Source organism: Balaenoptera acutorostrata, chromosome 15 (assembly GCF_949987535.1).
Source record: "Balaenoptera acutorostrata chromosome 15, mBalAcu1.1, whole genome shotgun sequence".
Classification (NCBI taxonomy): domain Eukaryota; kingdom Metazoa; phylum Chordata; class Mammalia; order Artiodactyla; family Balaenopteridae; genus Balaenoptera; species Balaenoptera acutorostrata.
In genome coordinates this window covers 68,972,333-68,989,900 of record NC_080078.1, presented here as the reverse complement: position 1 = coordinate 68,989,900, position 17,568 = coordinate 68,972,333, and the positions used below count along the sequence as shown (strand labels likewise).

The window sequence follows — 17,568 nt, the reverse complement described above, 5'->3', positions numbered from 1 at the left end:
TCTAGTTTCAGATTCCACATTGCAGTTAACCTTCAAGAAACTAATACCTGTTGCATTTGATTGAGATTTCAAAGAATATCCACATTTATCTGAAAAAGCAATTAAAATATTTCCTCCCTTTTCCAACTATATATCTGTGTGAGGTAAGATTTTCTTCATTTACTTCAACCAAAATAACATATCACAACAGATTGAATTCAGAAGTGGATGAGAGAATCCAGCTGTCTTCTATTAAGCCAGACCTTTAAAAGATTTGCAAAAGCATAAAACAAGGCTACTCTCCTCACTATTTTTTTTCATTTTGAAAATATCATATCTTGATTATTTGTGAAAAAGTCTAATTTACTTTCCTATATGAATATTTAGTAGAATTTTTAAAATATTTTGATTAAAATTATATATTCAAAGTCTGAGTCAGTTTTAAGAAAACTTTGCCTTAAAATAAATGGACAATCCAGAAAAAAAAAGGAAAAAGAAAATATCATTTCTCATAAAAAGATTTATGTCAACATGTGTGGTGGTTTTCAAACATGTCCACAAATTCTCCTCCCTTCAAGAGGTAGAGCCTAATTCCCTTCCCCTTGAGTGTAGGTTGGACTCAGTGAATCATATCTAATGAATAGAATATGGCAGAAGCAATGGTATGTGACTTAGAAGGCTAGGTCGTAAAAGGCACTGTGGTTCCCTCCTCGCTCTATGTCTTGGGTCACTGGCTCTGCAGGAGGCCAGCTGCCATGTTGAGAGGATGCTCAAGCAGCCTTACGGAGAGGCTCATATGGCAAGAAACTGAGGCCTCCTGCCAAGAGCCATGTGGGTGAGGCATCTTGGAAGTGGATTCTCCAGCCCCAGTTAAACCTTGAGGTGATTGCAAACTCATGAGAGACCCTGAGTTAGAATCACCCAAGCTAAGCTGCTCCAGGGTTCTTGACTCACAGAAATTGTGTAAGACAGTAAATATGTATTGTTTTAAGTTTCTAAATTCTGAGCTCATCTGCTATGCAACAATAGATAACTAGTACAACAGTTAATGAATTTATTTTTATGTTTTAGTCAGTGAATACACATTTATTTTAATTCCTCAGTTTTAATTTCCAATATGGTAAATATTGATATAGAACCCAGTTAAACAAAAGTTCTTAGGGGTTCTCAGTTTTTAATAATATAAAGGGGCTTTGAGACCAAAAAGTGTGAAGACTATTGTCCTAAACTCTGCAAATTGCTCCTTTATTAAGCTTTTCTCAAATTATCCCACGTGAGAGCAATTTCTGTTTCCGATCAGAGCTCTGACTGACAGAACGACACCAAAATATTATCAATGATTGTGGCTCTTCAGTAGGAGGACATGATTTTATCTTCTTCTTAATGTTTTCTTTTCTGTACTTTACATTTTTTCTACAAATGAGGATGCATTATTTTTATAATTAGGAGAAAAGAAACTTCGCTTTTCAAAATCATCAAAAGTGAAAGTTAGAGCTGTGTTTTCTTTAGATGAGTCAATGGTTGAAGCTTGGCTTGCAGAGCCCAGGTGTCCGCCAACGCACCTGGGAGTTGGGGAGAAGTTTATGGGGGTGGGGTGGGGGAGGGGAGATGGCTGAGGAGCCAGCACCCCCCGCCTACCTCAGCCAGAATAGTTCCTTCATGTGCTTTACATATTGGGTTTCTGCATAATATTGCATTTAAAGAAAAGTTTCCACTTAAAAAAAAAAAGTTTGAAAACCTTTACCACGAGAATAACAGCTGAAGAGTTAAAATCAGGCTATAGAAGAATCACTCAAACTTCTTCCTCAATGTGAACAAAGTTTCCACAAAGGAAACCCTGCATATTCTGAGGGAAGAACAGAAGCCCTGACAACTTAATAAATGTTTGGTGGTGTCAAGAGAGGCTGGCTCATGTGGCCATGGAAAGAAGTTATAGGGATGAAGAGCTTATCCAGGGACCCCCCAGTACTAAGGGCCCAAGAGGCCAGCACAAACATCAGGGTCCTTAAGGCCCACAGAGACACAGATCAGAACCACAAGTGAATGGTTCTCTTATTTTCTTTAAAAAAAAAAAAAGCAGGAGGTACCAGGACCACCTGGTGGTTAAAAGCATGGGCTTCAGGGACAACAGATCTGGGTTCAAGTCCCAGGTCTGACACTTAAAACCTATGAGATCTTGGCAAGTGACATAGCCTCTCACAGCTTCAATGTAAGGGTACAATGTACAATTTCACCTGTAAAATGAAGTCTGAGAATGTAAAATTGTGAAGCCATTTTGCAAAAGAGTTTAGCAGTTTCTTAAAAGTTAAACACAAATTTACCACGTGACCCAACAATTCCATTCCTAGGTAACTGCCCAAGACAAATGAAAACATATGTCCCCAAAAGGACTTGCATACAAATGTTCTTAGCAGCATTACTCATCATAATCCCAAATGGAAACCATCCAAATGTTCATCAGCTGGTGAATGGGTCCCCAAAATGTGGCATATCAATACTGCAGAATACTATAGGGCAATAAAAAGGAATAAAGTCCTGATGCATGCCACAGCCTAGATGCACCTTGAAAACATTATTCTAAATGAAAGTAGCCAATCACAAAAGATCACATAGTGTATAAGTCCATGTAAATGAGATGTCCAGAAAAGGCAAATATATAGAGGCAAAAAATAGATTTGTGGTTGCCTGGGGCAGGGGCTGGAGCAGAAACTGGGAATGACTACAAATGGACTCAAAGTTTCTTTCTGGGGCGATGGAATATTCTACAACTAGGCTGTGGTGATGGATTCCCAACTTTGTAAATTTATTGAAAATCATTGAACTGTACACTTAAAATGGGCAAATTTGATGATATGTAAATTAAACCTCAATAGAGCTGTTTTTTAAAAATGGAGTTTGACTCTCTGCCTCAGAGGATTGCTGGAAAGATTAACTGAGATAATGCCTGTAAATCAGGCAGCCTGGTACAAAGCAAGCACTTGGTAAATAATAATAATGATGACAATCAGAATATACACTAATAATAGATTATGTAAGTGTAGAATAATAGATAATGCAGGATAACAACAATTTATATCATATGTACTTCTCATTTAAATTTTTTAAATTAAAGTATAGTTAATTTACAATGTTGTGTTAGTTTCCGGTGTACAGCAAAGTGATTCAGTTATACATATATATGTTTTCATATTCTTTTCCATTATAGTTTATTACAAGATATTGAATATAGTTCCCTGTGCTATACAGTAAGACCTTGTTGTTTATCTATTTTATATACAGTAGTTTGCATCTGCTAATCCTAAACTCCTAATTTATCCCTCCGCCTCCCTTTTCCCCTTTGGCAATGATAAGTTTGTTTTCTATGTCTGTGGGTCTGTTTCTGTTCTGCAAATAAGTTCATCTGTGTCATACTTTAGATTCCACATAGAAGTGATATCATATGTATAGCATATGTACTTCTTACCATACCACTCCCACATGTGTCAACCCAATTTAATCCTACAGGATTAAATTAAGGCAGGTGTACTATATCATGCTTGTTTTTACAGATGGGGGAAACCGAGGCACCAAGAAATTAATGAACTTTCCCAGGTTGCGCAGCTAGTATATGGCAGAGCTGGGATGGGGAGTCCTGGATAACTAGCTCTGGAGACTATGCTTCTCTCCACGACACTGCACTGCCAAGGCCCCTGGACCTTGGACCCAAGTCAGCTGTGTACTGAGTTACTGCTCTACCTAGTGATGGGGGAAAGGGTATAGAAAAGGATCAGAGACAGCTCCCCAAGAAGGTACCACAGGACTTAAACCGCATATGCAAAGGTGGAAAGGTAAGAGAATGCAGGGCTTGGGCAGGAAGCCAGAGGAGGTGGAAGTGGCTGGAACTGATACCCAGCAGTGGGAACATGGGGCTCAGGCAAGTCCAAGGCCGTGGAGGGTCCCTGGTGCCCGGACATTAGCCTGAGGCGATGCGGAGCCAGAGAAGGAAAGTCAGTGAGTTCCCCAGCACTGCCTTACTCCAGGAATGACTCACATCACCCTGGCAGGTGGAGGAGGTTGACTCAGCCACTGCTGTGAGCTCAGGGGAGCGGGGGAGCTGCTACCCCACGTTCCCATCCCACTGTCATCTAACGCCCCAGCAGCTGCCCCGGCACCAGCTCCCCAGCATGCAGAAGCCGTCCTAGCCAGCTGGGAGCACCGGGCTTGGTCATGCTGCCAGGAAGCTGAACACAGTCTGGTGACAGCGCCTGCTGGCGGCTGGCAGCTTCCACACCCCCGCTCAAAACCCAGATAACTGTGGACCCCAGGGGCACCTCTCACCGCACTCCAACTGCCTGCCACGGGGCGCAATGCTCTGGCCCTCCACTCTCACTTGGCTGTCAGGGGAACAGCCTGGGGGATCTATCACTTTTCTTATTCAGATTTAATATACAGATAAACATTTGCATGTGTGCACAAAACATTCACTGTGGCAAAAGCAAAACTACTGACAACACTTATATGCCTAACAAAAAGGAAGTAGTTCAAAAATGCTGGTGAATCCATACTGCAGAATACTACGAAGCAATTAAAAAGGAGAATGCAGATCTATTATCCCATTGTACTGGCATGAAAACACCTCCAAAATACACTGCTGGGTAAAAATAAAAACCTACAGAATAATGTATCGAGTATATTATCACTTACATAAAAACCAAAACAAACAAAAATCACAAACTAGCTCTTTATTTCGCCAAGTCTACAAATACGTAAGTAAGAAAAATGCCCAGAAGGAAGCACATCAAACTAAGAGCAGCAGTAATCACAGAAGGAAGGGAGGGAGGGAGGAAGGAAGGAAAGAAGGAAGGAAGGAAGGAAGGGAGGGAGGGAGGAAGGAAGGGAAGAGGGATGGACGGGACTTTTTACTCTTTACATTTCTAAGTAGTTTGATTTTTACCGGAAGCATGTATTTGGGTTCTTAAAAACATTAAAGTCTTAAAAAATAAAAATAAAAAAAACATAGGGAAAAGTGTGTTAAAATGATCGCCATGCTGGTGCAGGGTTCAGAGTCACTTTTCAAAGAGCTGTGACATCCAGGATCTTGTCTAATTCTTGCTACACCCCCTTGAGGGCAAGCGTTCAAAACCCCTTTTACAGATTAAGAAACTGGAGCCGGAGAGGTGAAACAAGCCGTTGAAGGTCGCATGCAGGGCCGAGGGGCCCCTGGACCTTGGACCCAAGCCCAGCACTCTTTCTAACCTGTACCCGTGGGAGCGCACCGCGGTGCGGGCCACGGGGCGGGGGCCGGGGCTGGGGAAGCGGAAGGCTGGGGGGAGGCACGAATGCTCCGAAGCAGCCGGTCATCCGGCTCACAAAGCCTCTGAAAAGCCCCTTCAGCGAGGGGAAAGGGGCCTCAGGCAGGGGAGAAGGGGGTGGAAGATGAGTGTGAAAGGAGGGCTGATGCAGCGCCGCCCACGACAAAATCAGACGTCATGACGTGCCGCCCACTGAGTGGGAGGGACCCGACGCGTCACCCGGCAAATGACACGTGGGAAGTAGCCTCGCAGGGCCACGTCCCTGGAGCCTGAGATTTCACGCCTCTCTCACAGGGGCTGCTCACCCCGGCTCTGGCTGCGCATTTTGCAGCTGACTGGTTCCGGGAATGCCTCCCTACTCAGTTCCCAGAGCTCTCTGTAACCAGGGCAGAAAGGGAAGTGTGCTTCTCAGAGGGTTCTAGAACCTGAGGACCCTAATACTCTTGTAAACCCTAATACTCTTTGGAGTGGTAAATGCCTCCACCCTTCAGTTCTTTTATTGGCTGCTTTAGCACCAAGTGTCTGGGGGCGGGGGGGCGTGTGGAGACTGGAGGCCAGAGGGACCCAGGAAACATGGCTAGGTCCCTCCAAGGAGAGGCAGAAGGGATTCATATACAGGGGGGGACCAGAGCCTGCTGAGGGGAACACGGGATGCATGGACACATCTCAGCTGCACAGTGAGCAGGCGTGACCCCTCAGAGCATGCTCAGAGAACAGGGCTTTGACCAAATCACCAATCCTCTGTTCACTCTTATAATGGGGAGCAAACCCACGAGGCCATGAAGCCAGGGACAAGAGCCTGGATCCTGGGAGTTCTGATTCCAGCTCTCTTTCCTTGGTCAAGTTCCTGAACCTTGCTGGGTCTCAGTTTCCCCATCTGTAAAATGGGTATTATTATACCTGCCTCTTTGGTATCATGATATCTGGATCATAAGACACATAATGACAATAACTAAATAAAATATAACAAGTACAGGGTATCCATAAAATCTGGAAACAGATTATATGAATGCATATATGTGTTCATATTTATTTATTCATCCGTTTTACAGAGTGAAAATGTCCTAGACAACATTGTGTACATTTGTCTCTGTTTCTAGACTTGCTGGACACTCTTTAAATAAATGTAATTTTATACAAGTATAATTTTATATAAATGTATATAAATATAATGAAAGAAAATATAGTAACAATATAATAAACTAAAACATACTAATCACTTACACAGTAGGAGGGACCATGTCAAGGACTTGCAGGTATTCTCTATTTTAGTGTTCATAGCAAGCCCTGGAGGCGGATACTATTATTATCCCCATTTTACAGAGGCAGAAACTAAGGTACAGGGAGCTGAAGAGACTTGGCAGGGTCACCCAGGGGATAATTCCCAAAACCAGCTTGAGACCTGGGTCATCTAACCTCAGAGCCTATGCTGTTCTCCACCCCTCTAAGCCATCTACCTCGAAAGTGAAGACCGAATAAAAGGGACCAGCAGACAGTTCTGCCGTACAGAGGAGGAGCTTAGGAAATGCAACGTCCTGTGAGTACTGAGCTCCTGGAGGAGAGAAACCAAATCCAACTGGTTCACCACCATATCTGGAATAGTAATGCACGAGATGTAGGTTGACCGTCAATATTAGTGGGAGGGAAGGAAAATGAGTATTCATTAGCCAAAGGCTGGTATTCTTGTTTTCAAAAAGAAGTCTCAGATTTCAGAGCCCTTCCTAGGAGCATCCATCTCCTAAGATGTGTGGGGCTGCGCAAACGTGGGCGAGGGCCAGACCCACCCAGCTCTCCCCTCCACTGGCACAGAACCCAGAATCCAAGAGGCCCAGGTAGCCACCCACCAACCAGGACCAGGAGTGACCTACCTTCCTCGGCGTCGTTCCTAAGCGAGGCCTCCAGCAGGGCCACGCTTGCCTCGAAGGACACCTTCTTTCGCCGGCCGCCCGTGCTGCGCTTCCGTTCGTGCTTGCGCTTGCGATGCTGCAGGTCCTGCTCATACTGCGCCCACTTCTTCAGCTGCTGGGCCCGGCGCTTCTGGGCGGCGCGCAGCCGCTCCAACGTGGGCACCTTCTCCAGCAGCTGCAGCTCGGTCAGCAGGTCCACGTGGCTGGCCATGGCCTCCGCGCCTCCCCGCGCCCTGGCTGGAGGCTAGCACAGCGCGCCGGGGGCTGGGGCGGCATGGGGGCTCCTGCGGGGCTGGGGCCGCATGCTGGAGCCTGTGGCGGGGAAGGGGAGAGACACACATGGACATGCTTGTCAGGCTCAAAACTCCGATCTGATGATGTCACCCGGCCCCACGTTCCAAACGCTTTTTTCCCCCTATCTTATTGTTTTTCTTTTTTTTAAATTGAGATACAAATGACCTATGACATTATGTAAGTTTCAAGTGTACAACATGTTGATTTGATATACTGCAATACGATTACCACTGTTAGCTAACACCTCCATCACGGTCACATAATAATCCTTACTTTCGGGTGGTCATATTGTAATTTCATATAAGGTTGTTCTATTGTTATAACACATACGGGGTTTCTTTTTATAACATAGAAGGGGTTTATTGTTAGTTTTAAAGGAATGAGGATTATATTTTGAATGTCTCTGTATTAATTACAAAATAGGTTAATATTGACAGATATAATCCACATAAATGAAAGCTCTTTGGGAACCTTAATCTTAAGAGTATAAAGGGGTCCTAAGACCCACAAATAGCTGCTGAACTACTGGGACCTAGAAAACCTTAGTTGAAGTTTTCCTCTTTGGATGACTTATTTAAAAAAATTCACACCTCTTGCTCTCATCAGTTCTTGGGCAACATGAAGTCAACAAAATTTCAGTGTGAAGCCAAGTGGGTGCTGTCTTCCTGTAAGCACAGACCCTATGGTCTCTCAGATGCAGAAGGAAAAGGTCTTGCAACAACTTGAGCCTTTCTAAGCCTGTTTTCCCACATGTAAAATTTTGTATCCACCTCCCAGAATTTACAGGATGTTCAAGGAAGAAAGAGCTGACCAAAAAAGTTATACCAAAGAGAAACAAGTTATAGCAAAGAGAAACAAGCTTGGAGGAAGAAAAGCAGGGACACGTAAACGCAGCACATCTGGGAACCCATGGAGGCAAGGCTGGTGGAAGACTGCAGGATGCTGGGTACAGGTCTACATTTATGTGCTGTGGAAATGCTCACTATCACAAAGGGGATCAGCATAGCACTGGCCTTCAGCAAGTGATTGTTAATCTCCTGGGTTCCCTGCTTCACTCTGGAGCTGCTGGTCCTCAGGAGGCTAAAGACCAGGATTCAGCCTTCGGCTGGACCCTCAGGAGCTCAGAATGTTCTTCAGGTCTCTCCCTGAAGAGACTGGAGCATACACAGGAGGAATGGGGAAGGGGTTGGCTTGGCAATATTCAGAGGGCAAAAGCTCCTGGGGTCTGAGTGGACCTGATCTCAAGGGTAAACATAAGCCAGGGACTTCCCTGGTGGCACAGTGGTTAAGAATCCGCCTGCCAATGCAGGGGACACGGGTTCGAGCCCTGGTCCAGGAAGATCCCACAAGCCACGGAGCAACGAAGCCTGTGCGCCACACCTACTGAGCCCGCACGCCACAACTACTGAAGCCCTCGCGCCTAAAGCCCGAGCTCCACAACAAGAGAAGCCACTGCAATGAGAAGCCCGCACACTGCAGCAAAGAGTAGCCCCCGTGTAGCAGTGAAGACCCAACGCAGCCAAAAATAAACAAGTAAATAAATTTATTTAAAAAAAAAAAAAGGATAAACATAAGCCAATGGCAAGGCTCAGCAGGAAACAAGCAAACTGCCCTTGGTTGCCTTTTGTTTTGTTCTGAGTATCTTGCAATGCTTTTTCAATTAAACTTTATATTTTGAGATAATTATAAATTTACATACGGTTGTAACAAATAATGTGGAACGATCCCGTGCAAACTTTACCTAGTTTATCCCAAAGGTAACATCTTGCAAAACTACAGTACAGTGTCGAAACCAAGAACCTGACATTGATACAACCTATCAATCTATTCAGCTGTCCCCAGTTTTATATGTACTCATTTGTATGTGTGTGTGTTGAGTTTTAAGCAATTTTGTCACAAGTGTAGGTTTGTGTATCCACCACCACAGTCAAGATACAAACAGTTCCATCACACAAGGATCCCTCATCCCCCTCTCCCAATGCACTCCTGTCCTTGCCCTTGTCAATCACTAATCTATTCCCCATCTCTTGAATTCTGTCACTTCAAAAATGTTATATAAAAGAATCAGACAGTGGGTAACCTTTTGGGATTGACTTTTTTCATTCAACATCCCTTGAGATTCATCCAAGTTGTTTTGCATAACAGTAGTTCATTCCTTTTTGGTTGCTGAGTGGTATCCCCACTTTATGGATGTGCCCCAGTTTGTTTATCCATTCACTCATTGAAGAGCATCAGGGTTGTTTCTAGTTTGGGGCTAATATATTCATGTACAGGTTTTTGTGTGAACATAAGTTTTCAATTCTCTGGAGTAAATACCCAAGAGTACAAGTTTCATAATAAATTGTCAAACTATTTTCCAAAGTGGCTGTACCATTTTTTCATTCCCACCAGCCATGTGTGAGTGATCCAGTTTCTCTGCCAGAATTTGGCGTGCTCACTGTTTTTTAGTCATTTAGATAGATATTCCTTTTTAAAAGTAAGGAGCTCAGAAGAGTTGAATTCACAGCCATGCTGTATCATCATGATGGTCAGAACTCACTGGGAGCTAGTGGACCACATATTTACTTTCCCCCACTTCTTCAAGGAATCAAACAATGAAACCTGCCCTGTGATGAGTTCTGGTTCAGAGATGGATTGAGGATCAGCTCTGCCTTCTAGGAAACCCAAGTCTGCCTGTCTGTCATCTATCTGTAAACTAATCTAATCCTTCTGATGACCTAATGAGATAGGTACTATTATCATCCCCATTTCACAGATAAGAAAACTGAGGCACAGAGAGATTAAGTAAACTACCCTACATCACACAGCTAGAAAATAGAAGACCTTTTCTGCCTAAGGTTATCAGAAAAGGCTCTCCAGAGTAGAAGGCAACTGATTTGAAACTCCAAGGATGAGTAGCCCACCAGGTGAAGAGGGCAGACATGGGAGCTTGGCAATGTACAAAGGCATGGAGAGGGGCTGAACACCATGGAGGAAATTCTGGGAACCAACACGCACAAACATGGCTGGAAGTGGATGGGACTGCCCAGCCCAATGGGAACAGAAGTCTTGTGGGAAGCAGTGAGCAACCTGTGGTACAAGGCCAGACAACCAGAAAGTCCCCTGTGGTCCACATCATGTTTGTGTGTTTGCTTGGTTGGTTTTTGGCCCACATCATGATTTACAGTATTGTCATTCATTGCTAACTTTTAAAACTTGAAGATTTTATATCCAAAATCAGATTTTCAGCTTTTCTTAGAACATCTCCGTACCTGGCCACACTGCGCTTACGTGGCAATAATCAGCAGGTTTGGAGTAGGACTGTCCCCTTTAGATGGGGCCCATCTAATTTCCCATAGTCCCCACTACTTCCCCCCCCCCCATTACTCCCACCTGACCTCCTTCACTAATTGGCATCACTTGCTAGCTCCTATGGTCATTTCAGTTTGCAAGCCCTGCCTTAGGCGGAATGAGACAGCAGTCTCCAAATATCCACAAGTCCAATCTGCACAAGAAAGAGAAGATAGTCTGTGAGTCTCCCCAGTGCAGAACAGGACCAAGGCATAGGGGAACAGTGGTGTGCACCAAAAAAAACAGGCACCTGGCCTCCAGAGCTGTCCAACAAGCAATTGAACAAGGGCTTGTGGTCCAGTGGCTGTCTCTGGAGGTGGCAAATTCTCCATCACTCACCAGAGAATACAATTTCTACTGATAACAGATCAGCCTAAGTGTTCTGTACAATTTCTTTCAGCCCTAAGATTCTGTACACAGATGGTTACTCATTTCTTCATTATTAAGTATTCACTGATCACCTACTAAGTGGTAGGTACCAAGAACATGCTAAGACTGAAGATAAGAATAATCATATCAATCACCCTGTTAAAGTCCTTAATCCTTTTCCAAGAACTTCCTCAGCCATCATCCCAGCCAGGTGTTTCCCTAAGTATAGAAAGAGAACCCATACCGAGGGAATTTTCAAAAGTTCAGGACAAGACTTAATATAACATGGAATCAGAGTCACCAAGTTACCTCCTTTTCATTTCTTTTTCAGTCTATCAGATTGTCTCCAGAAGAAAGTGCTAATAGTTCGTTGGTAATAGACATCTTTATAACCATGTTTATAACCATGTCAATTTCCCTCCTGAACAAAGAGAAAGCAGGCCTCAGGCTAATAGCCTTGGGCAAGAAATGGTATCTAAGACAGAATGTAATAACAATGATTTTTTTTTCCCCTGTGGATTTGGTTTCACAGTTAGTGTTTATTTATGGTAGTGAAATAAAATTTCCTTTAAAAATAAATCTACTTCAGTGGAAATCTTACAAGGTGGTAGCAAAGAAAAATTAAATAATGATGGTATTTCGTCCTGGCAAAAATCGTGATTGACATTTGGGAAACCGTCCTGGTCACTGATCTTCAGTGACAACAATCTTATAAAAGAAGCACTCATAGGAGCTCATTACTTCATCTGACAAATATTTATTGGGCATCTATCACATGGCCAGGACTGCACTGAGAGCTAGGTATACAGCAGGGTAAAGACAGGTATAGTCCCTACCCATTGGATGGATGACAAAACAGAGGCACAAGGGAGTGGAGGACACACTCACGGGATACAGAGACTGAGCAGTAACTTGAACCCTGGGCCTGACTCCCAGTATAGTGCTCCCTCCTTGGGCCTCAGGGTGGTGGGCCCCATGCAGACAGAAGGTACTCACTGCTGTGCCTTCCCTGGCTTGGACAGTTTGCTTGGGTAAAGGAATTAAGGTCAGTTGCCCAGCCCCCTGGAGAAAGGTGAGAACAATGCCTCCCAAGGGCCAAAAACGGGGGCCAGAGCACATTTTCTCTGACTTTGCTCTCTCTGCCAGCTCCCACCCGGCTCGCCCCTCTGGGTTCCCTGGAGCTGGGGCTCCAGGACAGCTCCCTCTTGACTGCTGGTTTTCAGGTGACCTAGTTTCCCCCAATAGACCCACACACCTCCTCCCACCCCCGTCCAAGAAAACCCTGCTTGGTCTAATTAAAGAATTGCCATCAGTGCTGTTAACACAGCAGCTGGGCAGCCCCCAAGACAGGGCACTGGCCTGGGTGCTGGGGCAGCCCACAGAAGTCCTGGCTCCTATGAGCTGTGGACTGGCTCTGTCGTGAGACCCGGTGCCCCTGCCCATACTTCCAGGGATAGCCCTGGTTGGTGATGGGGACACAGCCCAAACTGCCAGGACCCAGGAGAGCAATGGCATTATCAACTCTTTTTTTTTTCTCTCTTTTAAGGGTAGGGGAGTTTTTATTTATTTATTATTTATTGGCTGCTGCGCATGGCATGCGAGATCTTAGTTCCCCCGCCAGGGATTGAACCCATGCCCCCTGCAGTGGAAGCGTCCTGGAGCCCTAACCACAGGACCACCAGAGAATTCCAGGCATCATTAACTGTTAAAGGAGATCCCCAAGGAGGACCTCACTGGAGGAAAACCAGCTCCACGGAGACATACTGAGCCCAGTGTGTTGTGGGAGCATCCGGATGGACCATCTTGAAGAGAACTGGGCATGATGTGGGCACGCGAGCTAATGGAATGGCTAGGCTAGAGACGCGGGTGGGGGAGGGGTCCGCAGAGGCCAGGTTGGGCTGAGGTTATCCAGGAAGTGTATGCGCTGTGAAAAGAGGAATCAGAAGCAAGGGGAAAACAAAGTACGGTACTTGATAATTTTTCCAACCAGTGGCTGTGTCAGGTCTGGGCGGATGAACCAAAGTAGCCCGATTCTGGGCAGCCCCAAGTCTGAGGCCAACGCCTTTGACCCTCAGTGAGGCAGGAACAGGCAGTTGGAGTAAGCCTTGATTCAGCCTCTGACTGCTGTCTGACAAAGCCGAACTGGATTCCTGGTGGTGTATCCACTAACCCTCGCTGCCGCAGAAAAGGAAAAACAAGCAGTGTAGGAAAGTAGGGGCTGCGCTTGGGGACGAGGTGGAGGCGGGCTGGGCAGGGTGCACTACAGAATCCCTCCCCTCCCCCAGAAATGAAAAGAAGGCTATTATAAGAGTGTTGTTTGGGGGATGATATGTCTCTGAGGAAACAAGAAGAAGAAAGGCATGGGCCCATTGAAATACACAGCTTGGTGATGGTCTGTGTAGTTCCCTCAGTATCACTCCGTGCTGATTGGCCAGAGTCCATGAGCAACAGCCTAAGCCCAGCCAGAGTGATTGGTTAGGGGGAGGCACATGACCTAAGCTGGACCAATCAGAAGCTGTCTCTTCCCATGCCCATGAATGGGAAGCATAAACCCCAGTTGCTGCTGGAAGCCGGGCTTTGGATAAGGCCAATACTCGGGAGTCAGAGGAGGGAAACAGGGTCCTTTAATTCAGGGACCTCTGGACTTTATCTCCTTTATTATTTAAGCCAGTTGAATTGATTTTGTTACTTGTAGCCAAGAGTACCCTAACAGACATTTATGCTACTTTTAGGGATGCAGGAATGGGAGCCCCAGAAGGAGATGCTGCCTGAATCAGAATGAGTGGTCTCTTGCTGGGGCATATCACCAGATACCTCCACTTCCCCTAGAATGGCCATCTTATGGCCCTCCAGGCCCAAGCTGGGGGCCAGCCTTGAAGAAGGGTGGGAAGGCCAAAGCCAGGTTTCCACGGCAGCCCCGCCCCCTGAGGTGGGGGAAGGGGACCCAGGCCTTGCGACGCCTCCATCCCAGAGGAGCGGCTGGTTGACACATCTTTGGACTCGAGCCCAGTGCCTTGAGAAAAACAACACGAAGGAAGGTGAATTCAAATTGAAGAGACTTTAAAACATGAGTCAGACAGTGCCTCAAAGTTCACACTGTTAACAGAAAACGTTAAGATTTTTTTTCTTGTTCTTCAGCTATTCTTCTCCAGGGAACCTTGGCAGCTCCCTGGAGGAAAGCCGTGAGTGCTTGCGCCTCGTGCTTCCTGTACCATTGAGCACGAGGGAAAAAGCAAAACAAAACGCTGCACCGGCTTTCCCTGCTCCGAGCTCACTTGGGACTCACTTTCTCTCCTAAAGGATGCACACCTCCGCCCTCCCACAGCACGCTCCTTTGAATAATAGCGTCATTTCCCCCTTCCTGCTCACTCCCCACCCCCCCACCCCCCACCCCCCGTATAAAGATGCTTTACTCATGAACAAAGAGACTTCTGGGGCCCTTGGTGCTCCAAAATCTGAATTAGAAATTAGCCTTGTCTCCCCACCAACTCCATTCTCATGGGATTCTGTAGACTTTCTGTTCTACCCTTGCTGTAATGAACCTTCTAGATTTCGTGCACAGTCATCCTAGACAGACATCCTGGTTTTAAATCTGTTGTGGGACTCGGGTCCCTGAGGGTCTGCTCCTTAACTCTGCCTCTCCCAGCTGTGCTCCTTCATTCAGACCTCTGAGTGGTGGCCCTGGGCTTGGCCTTGATTTGTCACTGTTCTCTGAAGCCCACTAACTATAACCTAATTTGACAAGACCTTGGGGGGTGGGGGGCAGGGATGGAGGAGAGGGGAGGGTGGCAGGACTCGAAAACCACAAGTTCAACAAGAACAGAGCGATCGATCAAGCAACTAAAGCATCTTGAGCTCTCTCAGGAAAAGAATCATGTCCAGCATTGAGATAATAGCCCAGTTGACCTCTGTCTGAACTGGCTGGGCCATTTTGGTAATATAGGACCAGGCCTTAATGAAAGCCATGAATGAAAGGATTAGCTTTGTTCTCTAGAGGGCAGAGTTGGGATCACAAACAGGCAAAATGAAGAAGTAGGATCAGCCCGGCACTTTCCTGGCGGAAAGTGGTTTAGACTCCATGCTTCCACTGCAGGGGGTGTGGGTTCGATCCATGGTCAGGGAACTAAAGATCCTGCATGCTGCGTGGCGCAGGGAAAAAAAAAAAAAAAAAAAAAAAAGTAGGATCAGCCTGGAATGAGGAAGAACTGTCTAACACTGGTGATTCAAAGCCCAGCCATGGTGTGATGCTGGGGTCCCCACCGCCAGGAACTCCATGGTCACTCATGAGGCTGCAGAGAGAGAAGGTCCATATTGGGTTGGAGGTGGGACTGGCTCAGTGAACCCCAGTCCCAACCTGGCAGACAGATCATCTGTATCAGCAGTAAGACTCTATCATGTATATTTGCAGCCCAGCACTTGGTAACCACCAGGCTAGACAGTGTGGAAGAACCATTGCAAGTAGATATCGATTGACGATGTTTTAGATTCACTTCTACTTGTGAAGGTGAGGCAGCTGTCTCAGACTCAGCTCTGAGAAAACTTCAGAGGAAGCCACAGCTCGAAGGGGTGAAGGAAAACCCGTGAACACAACCATCTTCCATGCTGAGCTTCTCTCCTTGAACCTGAACCCACAGAGAGGCCCACCTACTTATGGGTAAGAATGCCACTGTGGAGGCGGCTGCAGGGGACAGAACAAAGGTGCCAAGGATGGGGCACATGCGAAGATGACATGATGTCTACGAACACATTAGTCAGTCACAGTCACGGTGCTAAGCCAGCCAGTCTTCTAAAGAAGCTTATGTAATAGCTAAGCACGGGGAAATGGGAGTCAAATTACACATACTGCTTCTCCAGGCTTGGGGGAGTGTGGTCCACCCCCTCCCTTGCAGAGAGATAAAAACTCCCTTTGCAGCTAGAGGGATCATTTTCCAAAGGAGGCCACGTGTGGCCACAGAATGCCCTCCTGGTTTACGCATTTATTAAATAGGGGATGGCTATTCACACTGACTAAGGCTGGAGTGGCCTCTGCCACCTCTGTCTCCCTCTCTCAGCATGACATCCTTGGATGAGCTTTCCTCTGTTGTGCCAACTCTTAGGTTGGTGGTGGCTTCTTGGAGCACTTTGAGGACAGAGGTTATGAGGCCACATGTGATAACAGGAGGAATGAGGGCTGTGATTGATTAGTAATGTCTGCCACAGATAAAGGAGTGGGAATTGGCTGCATGAATACTGAGCATGCAACTCTGTTCTACGTCACGCTTGCCTACTTGGATTTCAATACTTGCCTTTGCCCCGCAGTTCAAAATCCTCTAGTCTCAAACACAGACATCTGGAAAGTTATCAGATTGAGTGGAAGGGCCCCTCAATATCAATATATCATTCAACCAAGAACAAAAGTCACTGTGGCCTCAGTGGTAGACAGGAATCAAGAATATCTTAGGTTCTAGTAAGAATTTCTCCAATAACTTGCCCTAGGGGGTAGAATGAAGACCTGTCCTCCATGACTCCATCCCCTTAAATTGACTGGATCCTGGTTCTAGGAAGCAGTATGCTGAGCCAACTCAAGCAAAGGTTGGCAGCCCCTGTGCAATTGCCACCCCTCCCAACCCTGACCCTGGAAAGTAGGGAGGTAAGTGTCCTGCTGGTAACTGGATGGGGTTAAAGAGGGAGGGGCAGGGGTCACTATCAGCCAGGGATCACTCTCTCATCCATCCTAGGCATCCTGGGTTTCACAGCATTACCAACATAAAGGAGGAAGGGGACTGCAGTCTGCGGAAGCCCCTCTCTCCACTTCAGAGACCTCAAAGATATCCCTAGCGAGCTATCTCCTTCCCTTTAGCCAGGGGTGCTCTTAGCCAATTAGGAAGTAGCTGGGATGGGAATTTTAAAAAGCTTTTCATATAGTTTGTTCATGGAGGTTTGGAGAATAATTCCAAGGAAACAAGGACAATAAAAAACAGAGAGTTGGACTCAAAGGAGAAAGTCCTACGCTGGAGGAAGAAAGAATGAGGAGACAAAGGGCTAAAGCAATGCAGACAATGGGTACCAATTAACTGCACAGCCAGGAAGTGGTGGAGCTGGGATCCGAACCCAGGTCTGTCTAATTCCATTGTCTACACATATTAAAGGAGAAGGAACCAGGAAAAAACTCTAAAAGAACCACAAGTGCTTTAAAACATCTTCCTCATGAAACACAAGAAGATTTCAGAAAATCCAAGGTATTAATCATCAAGGAGATAAGAGGACATTTCGACTAACAAAGCAGACAGATCAACCGGTAATAAAGCAAATGCTTGCTGAAATCAGTATAGAGTAAAAACATATGCTTAATGAAACTGAGCATAAGTGGGACTTCCCTGGCAGTCCAGTGGTTAAGACTCCTCGTTTCTAATGCAGGG

At 45.9% G+C, this 17,568-nt stretch overlaps 1 protein-coding gene across 5 annotated transcripts in view; it reads right to left on the bottom strand.

Annotated features, from left to right (window-relative positions):
- PPP1R16B (protein phosphatase 1 regulatory subunit 16B) overlaps window positions 1–17,568 on the bottom strand; it is a 101,691-nt gene that overhangs the window by 68,211 nt on the left and 15,912 nt on the right. For all 5 annotated transcript variants that reach the window (XM_007193121.3, XM_007193122.3, XM_057530183.1 and 2 more), the window contains exon 2: window positions 7,139–7,489. In XM_007193121.3, coding sequence (XP_007193183.1) covers window positions 7,139–7,388 — 250 coding nt within the window. In that variant the 5' untranslated portion in view covers window positions 7,389–7,489. The remainder of the gene's footprint in view (window positions 1–7,138; window positions 7,490–17,568) is intronic.